This window comes from Narcine bancroftii, chromosome 3 (genome assembly GCF_036971445.1).
Source record: "Narcine bancroftii isolate sNarBan1 chromosome 3, sNarBan1.hap1, whole genome shotgun sequence".
Taxonomy (NCBI): domain Eukaryota; kingdom Metazoa; phylum Chordata; class Chondrichthyes; order Torpediniformes; family Narcinidae; genus Narcine; species Narcine bancroftii.
Window position 1 is genome coordinate 81,490,141 of NC_091471.1, and position 17,845 is coordinate 81,507,985.

The 17,845-nt window shown below is 38.3% G+C and overlaps 1 protein-coding gene across 13 annotated transcripts in view; it reads left to right on the top strand.

Annotated features, from left to right (window-relative positions):
* Positions 1 to 17,634, top strand: part of ddx4 (DEAD (Asp-Glu-Ala-Asp) box polypeptide 4) — a 124,077-nt gene extending 106,443 nt beyond the window's left edge. For all 13 annotated transcript variants that reach the window (XM_069924389.1, XM_069924385.1, XM_069924396.1 and 10 more), the window contains 5 exons: positions 2,986 to 3,131; positions 3,781 to 3,880; positions 11,227 to 11,497; positions 13,352 to 13,459; positions 17,338 to 17,634. In XM_069924389.1, the coding sequence (XP_069780490.1) occupies positions 2,986 to 3,131; positions 3,781 to 3,880; positions 11,227 to 11,497; positions 13,352 to 13,459; positions 17,338 to 17,421 (709 nt within the window). In that variant the 3' untranslated portion in view covers positions 17,422 to 17,634. The remainder of the gene's footprint in view (positions 1 to 2,985; positions 3,132 to 3,780; positions 3,881 to 11,226; positions 11,498 to 13,351; positions 13,460 to 17,337) is intronic.
* The last annotated feature ends 211 nt before the right edge of the window (positions 17,635 to 17,845 follow it).

The following is a 17,845-nucleotide window of genomic DNA, read 5'->3' on the forward strand; positions in this document are numbered from 1 at the left end:
AAGTTGTTCAGACACAAAAATGCCTATCAGCCAATGATGCTTTGCTTCCTGACAATTTTGTTTGACATCAGTGCCACACATGAGGCTGATAAACAAGATGAGATTGCATGGTATTACAGGAAAGGTACCAACATGGATAGAAGATTAGCAACTGGCAGAAGACAGTAGTATTAAAGGGGGTCTCTTCTGGATGGCTGCTGGTAACTAGTGTTCTGCAGTGGTACTTTCCATGTTATTTATAAATGATTTTAAAGTTTATTTCTTTATGGCCAAGTTTGCAGATGATACGAAGATAGGTGAAGTGGCAGCTTGACCTCAGTTTCTCCAGCTTTGCTTTTAACTTCATCCATGGTGTTTGCAGATTTTCATGTTTTACTTCTGGCAGGTAGTGTTGAGGAAACAGAAAGTTTGTAATGGGAGTTAGACAAGTTGGAAAATGGGCAAGAATTATGCATATTAAATGCAGTTTTGGAAAGTGTATGATCATGGATTTTGGTAGAAGGAACACAGAAATTATAAAGAACTTTTATTAGTGCGGAAATTTGGAATGCTGAGGTTCAGTGGGACTTGGCAATGGGCACCTTCTGCTGGATTCCCCAAAAGATTAGCTTGCAGGTTGATTCAGTCGTAAGGAAGCCAAGTATCATGTGAGCATTCACTTCAGGAGAACTAGAATATAAAAGGATGTAATGCTAAAGACTTGAAAGATGTTGGTGAGACCATATTTGAAGTATTGTGAACAACTGAGGGCCACTTATTGAAGGAAGTGTTTGTATGAGTTGGAAAGGTTCTAGAGGAGGTTTACAAGAATAATCTCGAGGAATAATATGAGAATTTTTTGCTTTGGGCCTGTTTTTGCAAGAGGTTAGAATAAACTTTAGATGGATGAGGTGGAATCTCATTGAAACATATTGAATATTTTAAGGTTTGGCAAGAGTGGATGTTGAGAACTGTGGTCTCTGGATGTTTCCTGTGAAGAAAGTCTTAGACCTGGGTGGGGGGTGGGGGGGGACACAGCCTCAGAATAAAAGAACATCTTTCGAACTGAGATGAGAAATTTCTTCCATCAGGAATTTATTGCCACAGATGGCTGTGGAGGCAAAGTAATTGATCCATTTAAAATGGAGGTCAATGGGTTCTTAAATATGTCAAAAGTGATGGGGTAAAGTGGAAAAATACATGAACCATAATTTGAATGGCAGATGTAATTTGAAGGACTGAAGGCCTAATTCTGTTCCTAAGCCTTATGGTACTGCACAGTATTTTGTTCCTCCCAGAAATGTCAAAAATGTTCATTAATTCCATTAATGGTGTAAAGTATTAGCTTGAATCTCTTTCATTAATGTGTAAAATAGTGTGACCAGGTTTTGAAACTGGTCACTCAGCTTTGGTGTGTCTTAAGCCTGTTGGATTCAAATGTAGCTATCAACTCGCTAGCATTTTAAATTGATTAACATGTTCTCCAATGAACTTTTACTGCAAGATGTGATTAGAATTTGTCATTCTTTGAATGGAGACCACCAGTCATTCATGTATCAGAGAAAAAAGCCATCAAACTACATTATGCCCTTTCTTGATGTAATTTGTTATGTAATGTTTTCTTACTGAAATGCAAGACCTCTCAGTTTTTGCTTTTGGTAATAATTTCCTTGAACAATTTTTGGGTCTCACTTCATATAACTTCCAAATAGTTAAATCAAGGTAGATTAGAACTTTTGCTTGCTGTAGTTATGGGATGAGAATTATTCCTTTCAGTATCTGATGGCATAAATTGAGGCAAAGCTTATCAGTCCATTTAAGTAGCTTTGTTTGAACTGTGCTGTTTATTCTCAAATTTTGCAGGTTCTATATTTTGTGTGCCTCCATATGGTTCTTTTAAACATAATACATGATACATTTATTACATGCAATCATAGTCAATCTGGCTATCTTCTTTGAAGATGAGAGATTGTACACTCGGGTTCTGAACAATGTGGCGGTAGAGATTGTGGAGGCATTGGAAAAGATCTTTCAAGAATTGATAGATTCTGGCATGGTCCCAGAGAATTGGAAATGTCACCTACTATTTAAGAAGAGAGGGAAGGCAGCAGGAAGGAAATTGTAGACTGATTAGCCTGGTGTCAATGGTTGGGAAGATGGAGCTGATTGTCAAGGATGAGATTATGGGGTACTTGGAGACATGTGACAAGATAGGGCAAAAACCAGCATGGATTTCTTAAGGAGAAATCTTGCTTTACACACCTGTTGGGATTCTTTGAAGAAATCGCAAGCAGGCTTGATAGGGGAGATGCTGTATATGCTGTTCATTTGGATTTTCAGAAGGCCATAGGCAAGGTGCTGTACACAAGACTTACAAGATAAGAGCTTGTGGTGTAACAGAAAACATTCTAGCATGAGTAGAGCAGTAACTGATTGTCAAGAAGCAAAGAGTCAGAATACAGGGATCATATTCTAGTTGGCTGCCAATTACTAGTGGTTTCATGGGGGTCAGTGATGGGCCAGATTTTTAACCTTGTGTATCAGTGAATTAAATAATTGAATGAATGGCTTTGTCCAAGTTTGCAGATGATACATTGGTAGATGGAGGAGCAAGTTGTATTGGGGAGGCTGAGGAAGGACTCGGACTGATTGGAAGAATATTTTTCATTTGCCTTCCTCTCACCATACATCTATTTGCCTCTTTAACTTTTTTATTTTCCCCCCTCTTCCCCCAAAATTTGCCCTATTGAATTCAGTGATCATTTTCTCAAATGATAGCATGATATTTGGCAGCTTTTGGGGTGTTTTAATTGCTTTCCATGAAAGATGAGTGTAAGCTGTTGATATGTAACTGAACACTAATAATTCCAGAATATGATCTGAATTTTAAATTCTGGGGCTGAGATAGTGGGATTTGAATCTGGTCTGGATTTTTTTTTGTCCCTGACTTTAATCCAAAAATTTAATAACTAAGTCTCATTTTCATTTTTCTGGTTTTGTCCCTAGGTTGGCGGCAGTCTTCATGAAAAGTGATTATTTATTCCTTGCTGTTGGTGAAGTGGGAGGAGCCTGTGGTGACGTACAGCAGTCCATACTCCAAGTTGACCAGTATTCCAAAAGGAACAAACTTATTGAAATCCTCACCAACATAGGTGAGAGTCTTATTTGACCACAAGTTGTCTGTCTGTGATGCAGCTCAGTAAAAGGTCAAGTGGGAGAGGGGTAGATATTGAGGGTATTTTAAAATCATTTGATCACTTTTAGTTTGCTGAAAATAAAATTTTTCAGTCGTAGATCTTTGTGCAATTCTGGAAGAGGCTTAATGGAATATTTTCTGACAAGGCAGCTCAAAGGATGAAGATATAAATTCTATAGTTGCTGATGCTACCATTTGTATCATTCAGCTATTACCTACCAGTATTTGCTGACTTTAACTTGGCATCTGGTTAAGCAATGTGATGCTGCCATTGTAAAATTCTTATCCTTGTCAAGGTGAAAATTCTTCCTCAAATGGATATTAATATGAGCTTTTTATTTTTAGAGTACGTACAAATTATAAATCTCAATTGAGCAACTAATTTGTCAGTTACAGTTATAAACCTCCCATCCCTGTGTTTTGGCGATTGAGACTTAATAGAATAAACTGTTTTTATTGTAATTACTATTGTAATTCAAATTCGCCTAGCAAACTTTGACACTTTTTATGAAAAGATGTTTCTTCAGGTATAGTATTTACAAGGTAATCTCTTTAGTGGTTTGGTCTACAGAAAAAAAATAACTAATTTTTGGTATAATTCCTAGGTGTTGAACGGACTATGGTCTTTGTCGATACCAAGAGGAAAGCTGATTTTCTTGCTACTTTTCTTTGTCAAGAAAAATTCCCCACAACAAGCATTCATGGGTAAATTACTTTTATCAAATTTATTTCATGCTCTTTTGCCTTCCATATGCAACCCCTCAGGTTTTTTGTTAATGCCTGTCTGTAATTTACTTTTGTTTTTCCTACTGACATTGCTGTTAAAAATGTAACTCCTACATGTTATGAAACTTCTAGGGACTTCAATGAATATTTTCCAACATTAATTATACAGTATACTTCCGATTAACTGAACAACTGGAATTCCAAATATCCTAAAGTTTTTTGGGTGTGACTTGATGTCACAATTGGGGAAAAAAGTTGAAATTATTTTAACCATTGTGCTCAATTGAGGGTCTGGTGTACAGTTAACACCATTTTGAATCAACAGAGCTTTCTGGTCCAAGATACAGCTGCAAGGGTAAGATTTCACCCAACTGCTCAAGTGGGTCTCTTCATTGGAATCAGCGGAGCTCTCGTGTACTTTTGGAAGATGCAGCTCAGGTGGGGGTCAGTTGTGTTGTTATTGCCTTTGGACAGTACTGTTGGAAGATCACTCAGAGAGTGGTGGCAGAATGGAATGATCTTCTGAATGAGATAGTTGTGGCAGGGTCCCTTCTGTTATTTAAGAGAAGGTTGGATGTGTACATGGAGGTGAGGGGGTTGGAGGATATTGGCGGAGAGTGGGAGGATTGAGCTAGTGGAGTTGTTCTAGTGAACCGGTGCGGACTCGAAAGGCTGACATGGCCTGTTTCTGCTCTGTAAATGATTATATGGTTATATGTACAGTAGCTGCAATGGCAAAAAAAAGTCTGCAGATAACACTGTTGATGTCAGTAAGAAGAAAAGGTGGAAGTGTTTTTCTGTTTATAAAACAGTCAAGCTGCTATCGAAGGTGGACCAGTGGTGTAAGGGTTAAGCATGAGTGTGGTGTTGTTGCACAATCTACAACCTGAGGAAACAGAGGAATAAACTGTGGAGGTTTTATTTTGAAACTGAAGAACAGAAGTTAATGAAAGAGAAAAACACTACGTAAAGGTAAAAGTGAAGAACTGGAGCGTGTATTGTAGTGGATCAGACAGCATCACAATAAACACATGCCACTTAATGGTTTGCTGACCATGAGACAAGCAAAGCACTTTAATGAAGAGCTGAAAATCGAAGGGAACTAAATATTCAGTCGGCTGATTAAGCAGATTTAAGAAAAGAAATGGCATTAAAATGTTAAAGACGTGCAAAAAAGATCTGATTGCAAAGCAGCAGAGACATTCATTGAGTTTGCTAGGATCATCGCTGATGAAAACCTGAAGCCAGAACAAGTCTCTAATGACGATGAAACATAACTGTTTTGGCGTTTTTTTTTGTCCAGAAGAACACTGGCAACAGGAATTAAGGATGCCACGGACTGAATAACTGCTGGGATGTGTTAATACAGCAGGCATGCATATGTGTAAGCTGGCTGTGATTGGCAAAAGCGTGCATCTTCATTTTAAAGGAGTGAATTTCTTACCAGTACATTATTATGTCAACAGAAAGGCATGAGTCACTTGGGATATCTTTTCTGATTGGTTTAATAAATATTTTGTTCCTGTTGTTGCATCATAGACCAGCAGCAATAGAAATTCAACAAGATGATGTTATTTTTAAAACAATATTTTTATTAATGACTTTTATAACATTTTACTTAAATCTAAACTTCACCCCAACTATGTGCATATATACCTGTGTGTGTGTGGGGATTACCCAAACCATTACAGTTTAGGCACAATTCTGGAAAGTCTATTCTATGTTAAGTCTTAGAAATCCTGTGTTGAAACACAATGTTTAAACTGATGTTCAGAAGTAATTATGAAGTAGAGGAGACAGAGTGATCAACTCATGAATCCTTGTCAAGTTGGTTCCAAAGAAATGTTCTTTCATACGAATGATTGTCGCCTTGCATAGGGGAAAAGAAACATGATGCTTCCAACGACCAAGGCAAGGGTCAGATGAAATGTCCATCAGAATGATGGACCATTACAATTATCGCTGTTTTCCCCTGAAAAGGAGAAACAGCAGAAATGTCCATTTCACACAGACACATCATTTCTGTCTCTTGCAGATCTCAGGTTACTTATCAATCTTGCTTATTCAAGTGTCTCGATCGCATGACTTGCTTGATCAGTACTCAATGCTGTTTCTTCAGGTGTCTCAAACACTTGAGTCGTGATCACATCTTCTCTCCTCACCAGATGTCTTTCCTTGATTAAACAATCCATTGTTCTGTGTTTTAGTTGAGAGCATGAACTCTGTTTATGTTTTGGACTTGGGTGCTAGGCTGTCTGAAAATGATGTGAACTGAGACTGTTTGTGCCCTGCTCCAACACCCAAAATAACAGTAACAAAAAAATAACAAGTTCTCAACAGTGCTCATTGCAGGGAAGCTGGACTGGATGGTGAATTCAAAATTTTTTATTCCTTGACAACTGTTCTGCTCATCCTTCAGTTTCAAGTCTCAACAAAGATAATGTTTGTGTCATGTACCTTCCCCCAAATGTGATTTCCTAAATTCAGCAATATGGCCAAGGTATCTTTAGATCACTGAAGAGTGAATATAAAAACAATTTCTTGAGCAACATGCTGTCAGCAGTGAACAGGTTTGGGTCTGGCAGGTTTCCAAAAGGAGCTTACATGAAGGGTGCCATTTATGTTGCTGCCAATGCTTGGAGCATTGTGACGATGTCTGGCACAATTTCTGTCCTGCAATGGTGAATTTAAAGGATTCCGTGTGTCGGGAAGGAAAAAAAATGTCTGATCTTGCATATGCAAAAAAAACTTGAGTTCGTAAGTAAGGTGGAAGAAGAGGATGTTGAAGAAGTTTTTAAACATTGATGATGCTCCAGTTGTCCATTCATTGTTACATAGCTGAACTTGTTCTGCACCCAGTTGAGAGCCATGAAAAGGTCTTGGTTGATCTTGCAGAAAAAGTGCCTATAGATGACTGGTGAAAAAGTGTGATGGACTTACTGAAGGAGTATAGGAGTTGAGCATGCATTCTTAACAGAACAAGAAATCATGTCCATTTATAGGATCAAAGCCAGACTGTCCCAGACTAATGGGACAGATGACACTAAAGGAAAAACTGGTGTGCAGAAAATTGTTTTTGGTTCCTTTTTTTTAACCAGAGATCACATTTTTTGGTAAGAATTTAACATTTTTTAATGCTTGAAAAATCCTGTAATTTGCTGTTTACGTGGTTACTACTGATGCTACTGGTCTGCTTAGAGAAAATACCCAAATATCTGAAAAAATCCGCTTAATCAAGATAGGTCCAGTCCCAAGCATTTTGGATAATTGAAAGTATACTGTATTTCAATTCCAGTCCTTTACTTGATTCTAATTAATCCGGCAAGCTTGAAATGTTCATTGGCTTTTGAATAAATAAACAGTTTTATTAGGACATTGGGTGATATATATTTCACAATGGAAATCACCACCTGCAGAAGTGGAAAGAGAACTGAGAAATTGTGCTTTCGTGGTTTCACTCAATCTCTTGACCCATTACTAAGTATTTTCATTTTGACTGAATTTTATTGCTCCATAGAGTTTGGATAATTGCTCAGAGTTTAGCAACTTAAAAAAAAAAATTCACACTGTGAACCATATCAATCAAAATACATACAAACATTTCCCTCTTAAATATACACAGTGGCATTTTCTCCTTTTCCCCCCTACCTTCCCAACCCCCTCCAAACCCATTAAACGTTCAACATATACAATACAATAAAACCATTAAACAATGTCATCACACAATGAAAATAAACAAGAAAATTGTGTCATCTACTTTTACACACTCGATCAAGTAATTTTGTTGTCTTATCATTTTAGGGGGTGGAGGTCCAAGGCAAGCCCTCTCTGTTGTGTTCCATGTACGGTTCCCAAATTTGTTCAAATAATGTGACTTTTTTAAAAAAAATGTTATTTTTGAGGGCTGTGCCAGAAAAGCTAACAATTTATTATCCATCTCTAATTGTAGTTGAAAAGTGGCTATGATGCACCCTGTTGAACTGCTTCTGACCCTGAAAGAATTGTTAGCTAAAGCGTTAACTAGATTTTGACCCTGTTCTATTGAAGGAACTTCCATGAAAAGGTTCTCTTTATAAGAACATTAAAAAAAAATAGGAGGAGTAGGCCTCATCAGACCTGTTGCGCCTGCTCTGCCAGTAAATGAAATCATGGCTGATTTGATGATAGGCTCAACTCCACCTTCCTGTCTTTTCCCCATATCCCTTGGTTACCCTATGTAAAAAATCTATCCAACCTTGTCTTAAATGTTTTTAGTGAGGTAGGGCTCTCGTGTACTTTTGGAAGATGCAGCTCAGGTAGGGGTCGGTTGTGTTGTTAGTGCCTTTGGACAGTACTGTTGGAAGATCACTCAGAGAGTGGTGGCAGAATGGAATGATCTTCCGAATGAGATAGTTGTGGCAGGGTCCCTTCTGTCATTTAAGAGAAGGCTGGATGTGTTCATGGAGGTGAGGGGGTTGGAGGATATTGGCGGAGAGTGGGAGGATTGAGCTAGTGGAGTTGTTCTAGTGAACCGGTGCGGACTCGAAAGGCTGACATGGCCTGTTTCCGCTCTGTAAATGGTTATATGTACAGTAGCTGCAATGGCAAAAAAAAAGCCTCCACTGCTTCAATGGGCAGCGAATTCCATAGATTCACCACCCTCTGGGCAAAGCAGTTCCTCCTCATCTCGGTTCTAAATCTATCATCAAATCTTGAGGCTGTGGACCATAGTTCTAGTCTCCCCCTCCAATGGAAACAACTTCCCTACATCTTATCTGTCTTTCATAATTTTGTATGTTTCTATAAGATCTCTCTCATTCTAAATTTCAGCAAGTACAGTCCCATATGATTCAATTCCTCCTCATAGGCTAAACCCTCATCTCTGGAATCAACCTTGTGACCCCTCTGTGCATTGCTTCCAAAGCCACCACATCCTTCCACAAATAAGGAGACTAGAACTGTATGCAGTACTCCACACCAGTACCTTGTAAAGTTTCAGCATCACCTAGCAACGAAGGCCAAAGTCCCATTTGCTGCCTTGATAGCCTGCTGCACCTGCAAACCAATCTTTTGCAACTCGTGCATAAGCACTCAAGTTCTTCTGCATGGCAACATGCTGCAGTTGCTTGACATTTAAATAATACTCTGATCTTCCATTTTTCTTTCCAAAATGGATAAATTCACATTTACCAGCATTGTACTTTATCTGCCAGACTTTTGTCCACTCACATAACCAATCTAGATATCTGTAGATTCCCCATATCCTCTGCACAATTTTCTTTTTCACTCAGTCATCTGCAAACTTGGATACACTGCACTCTGTCCCCTCTTCCAGATCATTAATGTATATTGTGAACAGTTGTGGGCCCAGTACAGACCCCTATGGCACCCTGCTCCTTTCCAATTGTCAACCAGAGAAAGACCCCTCTATCCCTTTCTATTGGTTAACCAATCCTCACCATCACCCCCAAACTATGCATTCTCATCTGAAAGTCCAGGTAAAAATGTCCATCTGCTCCCCTCTATCTACCATGTTCGTCATATCCTTGAAGAACTCCAGTTCCTCAGTTTTATAAACCTCGAAGATCATCCCTCAGCCTCCTTAACTCTGGTGGGAAAAAAACTGGCAACTTTCAGCAGAGAGCATCCCTAAAACTAGTCGTTAAATTCAGAGGGCTTGAAACCAATTTGTGATGTTACACATTTTTGGAGTTGGCTGGGTCACTGTTTAGTTTTTGATCCTACTTGGGAAGGGAAAGTCCAAGATACTGCCTGTAGTCACTTAATATTTCAGTGCAACTTGATATCAGAACAACTCTTTGCTTTTAAATCTACAACAAAATATCTGAAATTTTCACTTTTAATCCATCAAAATTTGACCCCAAGCTATGATGGGGCATTTAGCCAAAAGTTCAGTGGTTTAGGTTTAAAGGACATTTTGGACATAGGGCTAATAAAGATAAAATTAAATTATCATTTAATCTATGGACGTTCTTCAAAATACAGCTGAGCATTTTGTCTGGGTGCCAACATTGGTCATGAGGGTAAATGAGGGGGGGAATCTTCTGTCAAAGCAAAAAAATTCAAAAGGGGTAGAGCTGGGTGTTTGTGGGAACTGGACATCAAAGGGTAGTTACGTCAATTGAGCATTTGCTTTGGTAAAAGGCTGACGAATGGAATGTTGATCTGGAATTCCTGCTGCTTCATTGGAAAATGTAGTACACACATGTCAAACTCAGGCCCGCGGGCCAAATTTGGCCCGTGATATAATTATATTTGGCTCACAAGATCATATCAAATATGTATTAGAGCTGGCCCTCTGGCTGCCGCGCCAGTATAGCGCATGCACAGCTAATACTACAAATCCCAGCATGCTTTGCAAATGGGTTGGCGCCAGCCCCTCAGCCTGCTAATCGCCCCCACCTCCTCTCTTTACTTTCATTAGCATCTGCGACCTGTCGCCAAACTCGCATGTAATAAACCCCTTACGAAAAATGGCCAAACGAAAGACAGAAAACAGGACCTTTCAAGACAGGTGGGAGGCAAACTCTGACCCCAGAGTTTGATGAACTTGCATCTAAGAAGAGATGCCAAGTATCTGGTTTAGACCCAGGTGCATCAGAGTAAATCACAGTGTAGCAAGCTAAGCTTGGATTAATATTTTCTTTGGTTATCTTTGGACAGTTAATAGTTGAAAGATTGGATTTTCATTGAAGCAAGTTGTTATTTTTTTGACTTGTTGGCTTGTGGAAAAAAAATACATTTAAAAAGAGCTTAAAGGCTATAGAGAAATATTATTTATTTAATATTTTATTTCTCATTTGTTAATGCTTCTTCTGGAAAGAGTTTAACCAAAACTATTGTTAAACATTTATTTTAATAAGAAAAAGTTTAACATTACATACGTTGAAAGAAGAGAAAACATGCAAATGTTGTTGAAAATTTTCAATAAATATTTAGTTTGGCCCATGACTTAGTCCAAGTTTTTAATTTTGGCCCTCTGTGAATTTGAGTTTGACATCCCTGATGTAGTGGGTTATGTGAGCCTTTCATCCTGCACTCCCATTCATGATGATTGCTGTTTCTTATATTTCTGTTGCAGTTCCCCACACTCTATCTTGTGTGGAATTAGAAAAGGCAAAATAATGGACAATTACTTGATCATGTACACTTTTTGAAGGCTTTTTAAAAGTTTGTTGATCTTCAAAATGTTGACTAATTAATTATAGAATTGTTACATTTTCATTAAGCTATTGCCAGAGAGCATTCTGTCATTATTGTAACATATCAGGGTGGAGTGGGGGCTTAAAAAAATCTTGTGCAAATTGAATTCATTTGTTTTTCAGTGATCGTGAGCAACGGGAAAGAGAGATTGCACTTGGTGATTTCCGTTCGGGGAAGTGTCCTACTTTGGTGGCTACAGCAGTGGCAGCTCGAGGGCTGGACATTGATCATGTGCAGCATGTCATTAACTTTGATTTACCTTCCACTATTAATGAATATGTCCATCGCATTGGACGCACAGGCCGTTGTGGACACGTTGGCAAAGCAATATCATTCTTTGATTCACATACAGATTTGCCAATCGCCCGTGCTCTCATAAAGGTCCTTTCTGATGTAAGTACTGCTGAGAAATTGCTTAATGTTAAGATGGTACAAAGGTAACACTCAACAATATTAATAGAGTTCAAATCAGTTTTCTACAAATATTCAATTTTCCACTGTATTCAGAATGGAGACCATCAAATTTGTACATCTGGCTCAGTATTTCACCAGAGGGAAATTGAATAGCTGAGTGTCAGTTGTAGCAATCTCTTAATACTTTGTACCATGTGCAAAGGAATATAGGTACAGGGGGATGGACTAGATGATTGGGCGGATGGAGAAGTGAATTGGGAGGGAGTGGTTTAGATTTGTAGGTCACTAGAACCAGTTCAGCAGTAGGTGGAATTACAAATGGGGCAACTTGTACCCCAAGCAGCACCAGGACAAAATGTCCAGAAGAGGGTATTTGCTGGAGTTGTGGGTTTAAACTCAAATGGGGATACAAGCAGGATTACTTGGGGAAATTAGAGGAGATTGTTAATACAATACAGTATTGTTACAAACTAATAAAGCCTTGCTAGTACTAACACAGGAACAGCAATGAAGATTCACCAATGGTAAATTCAAAACAATAATTTTTATTAAACTACTAATAACATAACATTTCTTACTTATCTCTAAACTTTAACTTAATTCCCACTATGCGCAAATGTGAATGTATTAAAGTCCAAACTATTATAGTTTAACCTTGAATCTGAAAAGACAATTTTAAAGTCCTGTTTGAAACATCTTGTTGAACTTGACGATCTTTTCAAATTGCAGTTCAGAAGTAATTGAAATACTTTTAAACATTATATCTTCAGATCTCTTTAAACTCGCATCTCTTGATGAGCAGTCTTTAGAGAGATATTCTTCTTTTGAGTTTTTTTCATAAGTTTACCCTTATCTTGTTAGGGTGGCAGAACTGTGACTTTCCTGATGATTTCTTTTCAAATAGGAGTGACCATCTTCTGGACACAAGTCCAGAAAGAGCAGTGGAAGTGGTCTTACTTATTTAAAAACCACTTAGATTGTGTATATCTTATGATAAGGATGATATAATACAGAACAGCATCTCCCTCTCTTTCCAGAGACTACTGTTTCAATCCACTTTTCACAGGAAGGACATGACATCACCATGGTTTTAGTTTCATTTCTGCAAAACTGCCTGCCTTTCTTCAAATTCACCTCCTATCCATAAAAACACCTGACCTTGTCTTAGTACAAGAGGCTTAAATGGTTTATGGTGCTGGAAAGTCTGCACAGGTCATTCCAAATGATACTTGACGTTTGAAACAGCTGCCAGCATAATGCTGATTGTACATTAAAAAAATGACTTTAAGAACCACACCTGGTATTTAAGTTTGAATTATGAATACTTCAGTTTTATGGCTTTGTTACAATAGGATGATACTATGTTTGTCCTTAAATTAAAGATTTAATAGAGTTTCTTGGAGTTTCAAAGAATTGGATCTTATTTTAATATACAAAATTCTTGGGAGGGTTGATGAGATATTCTCTGTGATAGGGAAGGTTTTGTACAAATTATGGGGCATCGTCGCAAAGGGCTGCAATTTGAGACTCAAAAGAATTTTGTCCAGTAATGTTGCATGTCATTGAAACTCCTTGACAGAGAACAGTGGTGACGGTCTCTGAGTATATTTAAAGCTGAGACAGATTTCTGATCAATAAAATAATTAAGATTATGGAGGTAGAACAAGAAAATGGACTTTAATAATGCTGAATGGTGGAGCAGGCTTGTGAGATTAAACAGTCCATCCTTGTTTATCCTTGTGATCTTGTGTGCTTGTTAATACATTTTAGTTTATCTTGGGTCTGAAAATGCATATTAAGGGAAACTGTTTCTACTGAAAATTGTTTTTATAGGCCCAGCAAGAAATTCCTGTATGGTTAGAAGAATATGCTTTCGCTGCTCATGGGACCAAATACCATAATCCACTTGGAAAAGTATTTGCTTCTGTAGATACCCGGAAGGTTGGTATATATTACTTAGTCAACAGTATGCTGATATTGAGCACTTTTTTCTGATAAGGATTTATGGCAAGTCTAGCTCTGCTTTATTTTTGTAGCAATATGTTTTGGACCAGTATTGGTGCATATAGTATTGATGACCATTTGCATGAAATTAACCCATTTAAATGTACGATGGTTAGTAAAGCTTGTGTCATACTGCTAGATCTCTTTAAATTTACTGCTAAATTTATTTTGCTGTTTGGCTATTCTCTCTTCCCCTTCCACTGTGGCAAAGCAGTATTTATGAGGAAGAACAGTTGAATATTCCCTTTTTACTTGCATTCTTTATCATCAATTTGCATGGAACTAACTTCCACAATATGATAATGACCAGAAAATATTTGTTTACAATAATCACTGAGCAAACAGCAGGAATAAGAGTGCACCATGGAATACATTATGTCCATTTTGAGTTGCAAAGCTTTCATTTGTCATCTAATCGGAAAAGCACCATTTGCTTACCATCCTCAACATCCATTGGAGCGCTTTCATCCCTAACGTCGAAGTACTCGAGATGGCAGAGGTCGACAGCATCGAGTCCACGCTGCTGAAGATCCAGCTGCGCTGGATGGGTCACGTCTCCAGAATGGAGGACCATCGCCTTCCCAAGATCGTGTTATATGGCGAGCTCTCCACTGGCCACCGTGACAGAGGTGCACCAAAGAAAAGGTACAAGGACTGCCTAAAGAAATCTCTTGGTGCCTGCCACATTGACCACCGCCAGTGGGCTGATAACGCCTCAAACCGTGCATCTTGGCGCCTCACAGTTTGGCGGGCAGCAACCTCCTTTGAAGAAGACTGCAGAGCCCACCTCACTGACAAAAGGCAAAGGAGGAAAAACCCAACACCCAACCCCAACCAATCAATTTTCCCCTGCAACCGCTGCAACCGTGTCTGCCTGTCCCGCATCGGACTTGTCAGCCACAAACAAGCCTGCAGCTGACGTGGACTTTTTACCCCCTCCATAAATCTTTGTCCGCGAAGCCAAGCCAAAGAAGAAGAAAGAAGAAAGATATTGCAGCAGTTGTTGACTGGATTGTCATACCCCTGTTTTTAGCAGTGTCTTTTGTGGGCCTAAAACTTGCAACCAATTGACTTAGGCCTGAGTACTGCCTTCAGAACCTCAGTAGGCAACCTTTTGGATGATGAAGCTCTTAAAGTATTAGCAAGGAAGTTGTCTATGTATTTGTATCAGAGCTGATGAAAATCTGGTCATTTCCATGCTCTTGAATAATTTGAAAGTAATTCCAACTTTTTCAAATTCTCCTGAATTTGACTCTGAAGCATTTTATTTAGAATGAAATAAATAGATGCCCTTAATACAAAGGGAAATATATTATCTGTAATTTTTTAATGGGTTTTTCAAAAGTATTTAAAAAAAAAAAAAAAAAAATTATTGTAAATTCAATACATTTTCGTAGTCAGTTTCCCTGATGTTGCGAGAGTAGCATCCTGAGTTTTAATGTGGACGAGACTAAGGACGTGATGTGGCCTTCAGGAGGACCGAGAACAACTACCCTCCACTACACATTACAATTCGTTGGTAGAGAGTGGAGAGCACCATGTCCTTGGAGTTCACTTAACTTAGTGACCTATCGTGGACCACAATTTCTCCTCACTTATCAAGAGGGTGCAAGAGTGACTGCATAAGTCTGAAGCGGGCAAGACTACCTGCCACCATTTTATGTCATCCTTGTGGAAAGGTTACTGCAGGAAAGTGGATTGGAGGTCAATCAACAGGAACATAAGGGTGGCAGAGAGAATCATGTTTCAAGGGGGGAAAGACCCCTCCCCCTCCCCAGATGTGATCTACTGGATTGTTGAATAAGGAGAGCGTGCAAAATCAATGTGGACCCCTTCCACCCTGCATGTAGCAACTTCCAGCCGCTCCTGTTGAGGAAGAGATACAGGAATATCAGAGCCTGTGCCACCAGGCTAAGGAACTGCTTCTTCCCACGGGCAGTGAGAATTCTGAATAACCAATGCAACTGCTCTCATTTGAAACTCATTCATGAATATATATGGATGCTTGTCCAACATATATATTTGTATGTGTATTGTGCCTGGCTGAGTGGAAGTTTTACACCGAGGACCGGAGAATGCTGTTTTGTCGAGTTGTACCTTTACAATTAGATAACAATTAAACTTGACTGTGGAATTGAGCAAAGCTTCTCTTAATAGATGGGGAGCATTTCTTACCAGAATTGGAATCAGCATTTTAACCCCATGAGCCTATTGTTTTATTGTGTTATGACTGATCTGGACTTGTTCATTTATATTTTTTCTTGTACTTAAAATTAAAAAGAAAATAAATCCACACCATTTGGATGTGTGTCCTTTGTAATGGTGATCTCAAGAAAAATCATATTGCATCCATTTCTTTTTATGACTTTTTAAAGTCAAGAGCAGCATTGTGTTTTTAGTATTTCTAATTGCTCTGAAGGAGGTGGTGGTTACCACTATCAGCTTCTGCAGTCCTTGTAGTTGTGGTGTTCGTCGTGGGGCAGCAAGTAGAGCTGTTGCATCAGCTCCAGCAATCTGGGTTTAATGTTGGCTTCCAGTTCTGTCTGTGGAGTTGTTGGTGATTGCATGGGTTAACTCCAGATGCTCTGCTTTCTTCATTCCAAAAAAGAGTTAAATTGTATAAAATTGTCTTTTCTGATTGAAGTTTAACATCCAGAAGAATAGGTTACAAACCAAATCATAATGACTCTATTTAAACACATCAAGTTTTAGATTTGCATTAATTGGTAATCTTCTGTCTGAGATGTTACTTTTTTTTGGTATCATTTTGTGTTTGAACTTCAGGAAAACAAATCAAGAGTTACGCTGCTTAACATTGATGAAACGTCATTTATTTTGTTTCCTTTGAGCATAAATGTTAGTGACAAAATGTATTTCATTTTAAAATTTTTTTGTTGTTCACACTATGAACCATACTAACCAAAATACATACAAACATTTCCCTCTTGAATATACACAGTGTCATTTTCTCCCCTTTTCCCCCCTCCCTTCCCTCCCTCTTTCACCTCCCCCCCCCACCCACTCAACGTTCCACCTATATGATACATTAAACCCATTAAACAATGTCATCACACAAAATGTATTTCTGATGCAGATGCAGCGTGGTTGGAAACCAAATAATGTCTAAAGGAATTACTTGGTTGTCCTCTTCATTTCGGGGGGGGGGGTTGTGGTGGTGGGGGAAGCAGGTGAAGAATACCGTCTACTTGAACCACTTTAGCTGTTTTTGGTAGTTGCTGTTCAATTTCTAAATGTGATACTAAATAAACTGAATGTGGTTGTTTGCAACCATATATAGGTCAAAGCATATTTAAAAATTAATGTAAAGTTTTTTCTCTCTAAACCTACTTCTGCACTATTCTGAAAAAAGATGCTTTGTAAGATGGAAACTACATTCATTTCATTAAATGAATTATATTTTGTGCAATTGTAGAGTTGGCATTTGGTTACTTCTGTGATTAAAGCACAATCTCTATTCCATAAATCTTAGATGAGAATGGGAACTCACTTTGGATCCATTTAATGTATTACCTGTATGGTATTTCTGCATTTCAATAAATGTATTGAAGTTCTATTGCTCAATATATCAACTTTTAATTTTTGAAGTTTAGGCATACAGCACGGTAGCAGCCCCTTTCAGCTCATGAGCCCATGCTGCCCAATTAAGCTACACCCCTGGTATGTTTTCTCCCAGACTTGAAATGCACAATTCTATAATTGCCAATTGTTAGACATGTGTCATATTCTCAATTGATATTGCAAGTTTACAAAGATCTGAATTGCATACATTTGACAGAACTTTTCTCTGTTTATAGGATTTAGGTGCTAACAGAAACTTCAGTGGCTTTGAAGAAAATGTGCCTGTGACATATGAAGGAAATGAAGATTTGTGGGAATAATGCTAACACTTAGAAGTTTAAATCAATGTCTTAATATTGAAGCTTTTCATTTTTTCAGGGAGCTAATTTCTAAATGTTTACATTTCAGTTGCAAATTTGTTTGTATTTAAGTTGCATCACAGTGGTCAGATATGTGTTCTATTTATTTTGGTTATCTGTGTGACTTGGGTAAATAAAGAGCAAAATAAGGTTAATTGTTCATAAAATTTCAAAGCTATGAGTCCTTATTGTGCAATCTCTGAACAGCAATATTTACACAAGACTTTGTTGCAACTGTTGATAGCCCAGAGTATAGAATTATAAAAAGATGTGTCACAGGAAGCTAATTAAGTGCAATAGATGTGGCCTTTTAAGGATCACCTGAAGGAATGGTGGTTACAAAGAGAAAATTTTTGAAGTTGGTGCCAAAGTAATTGAAAGCACG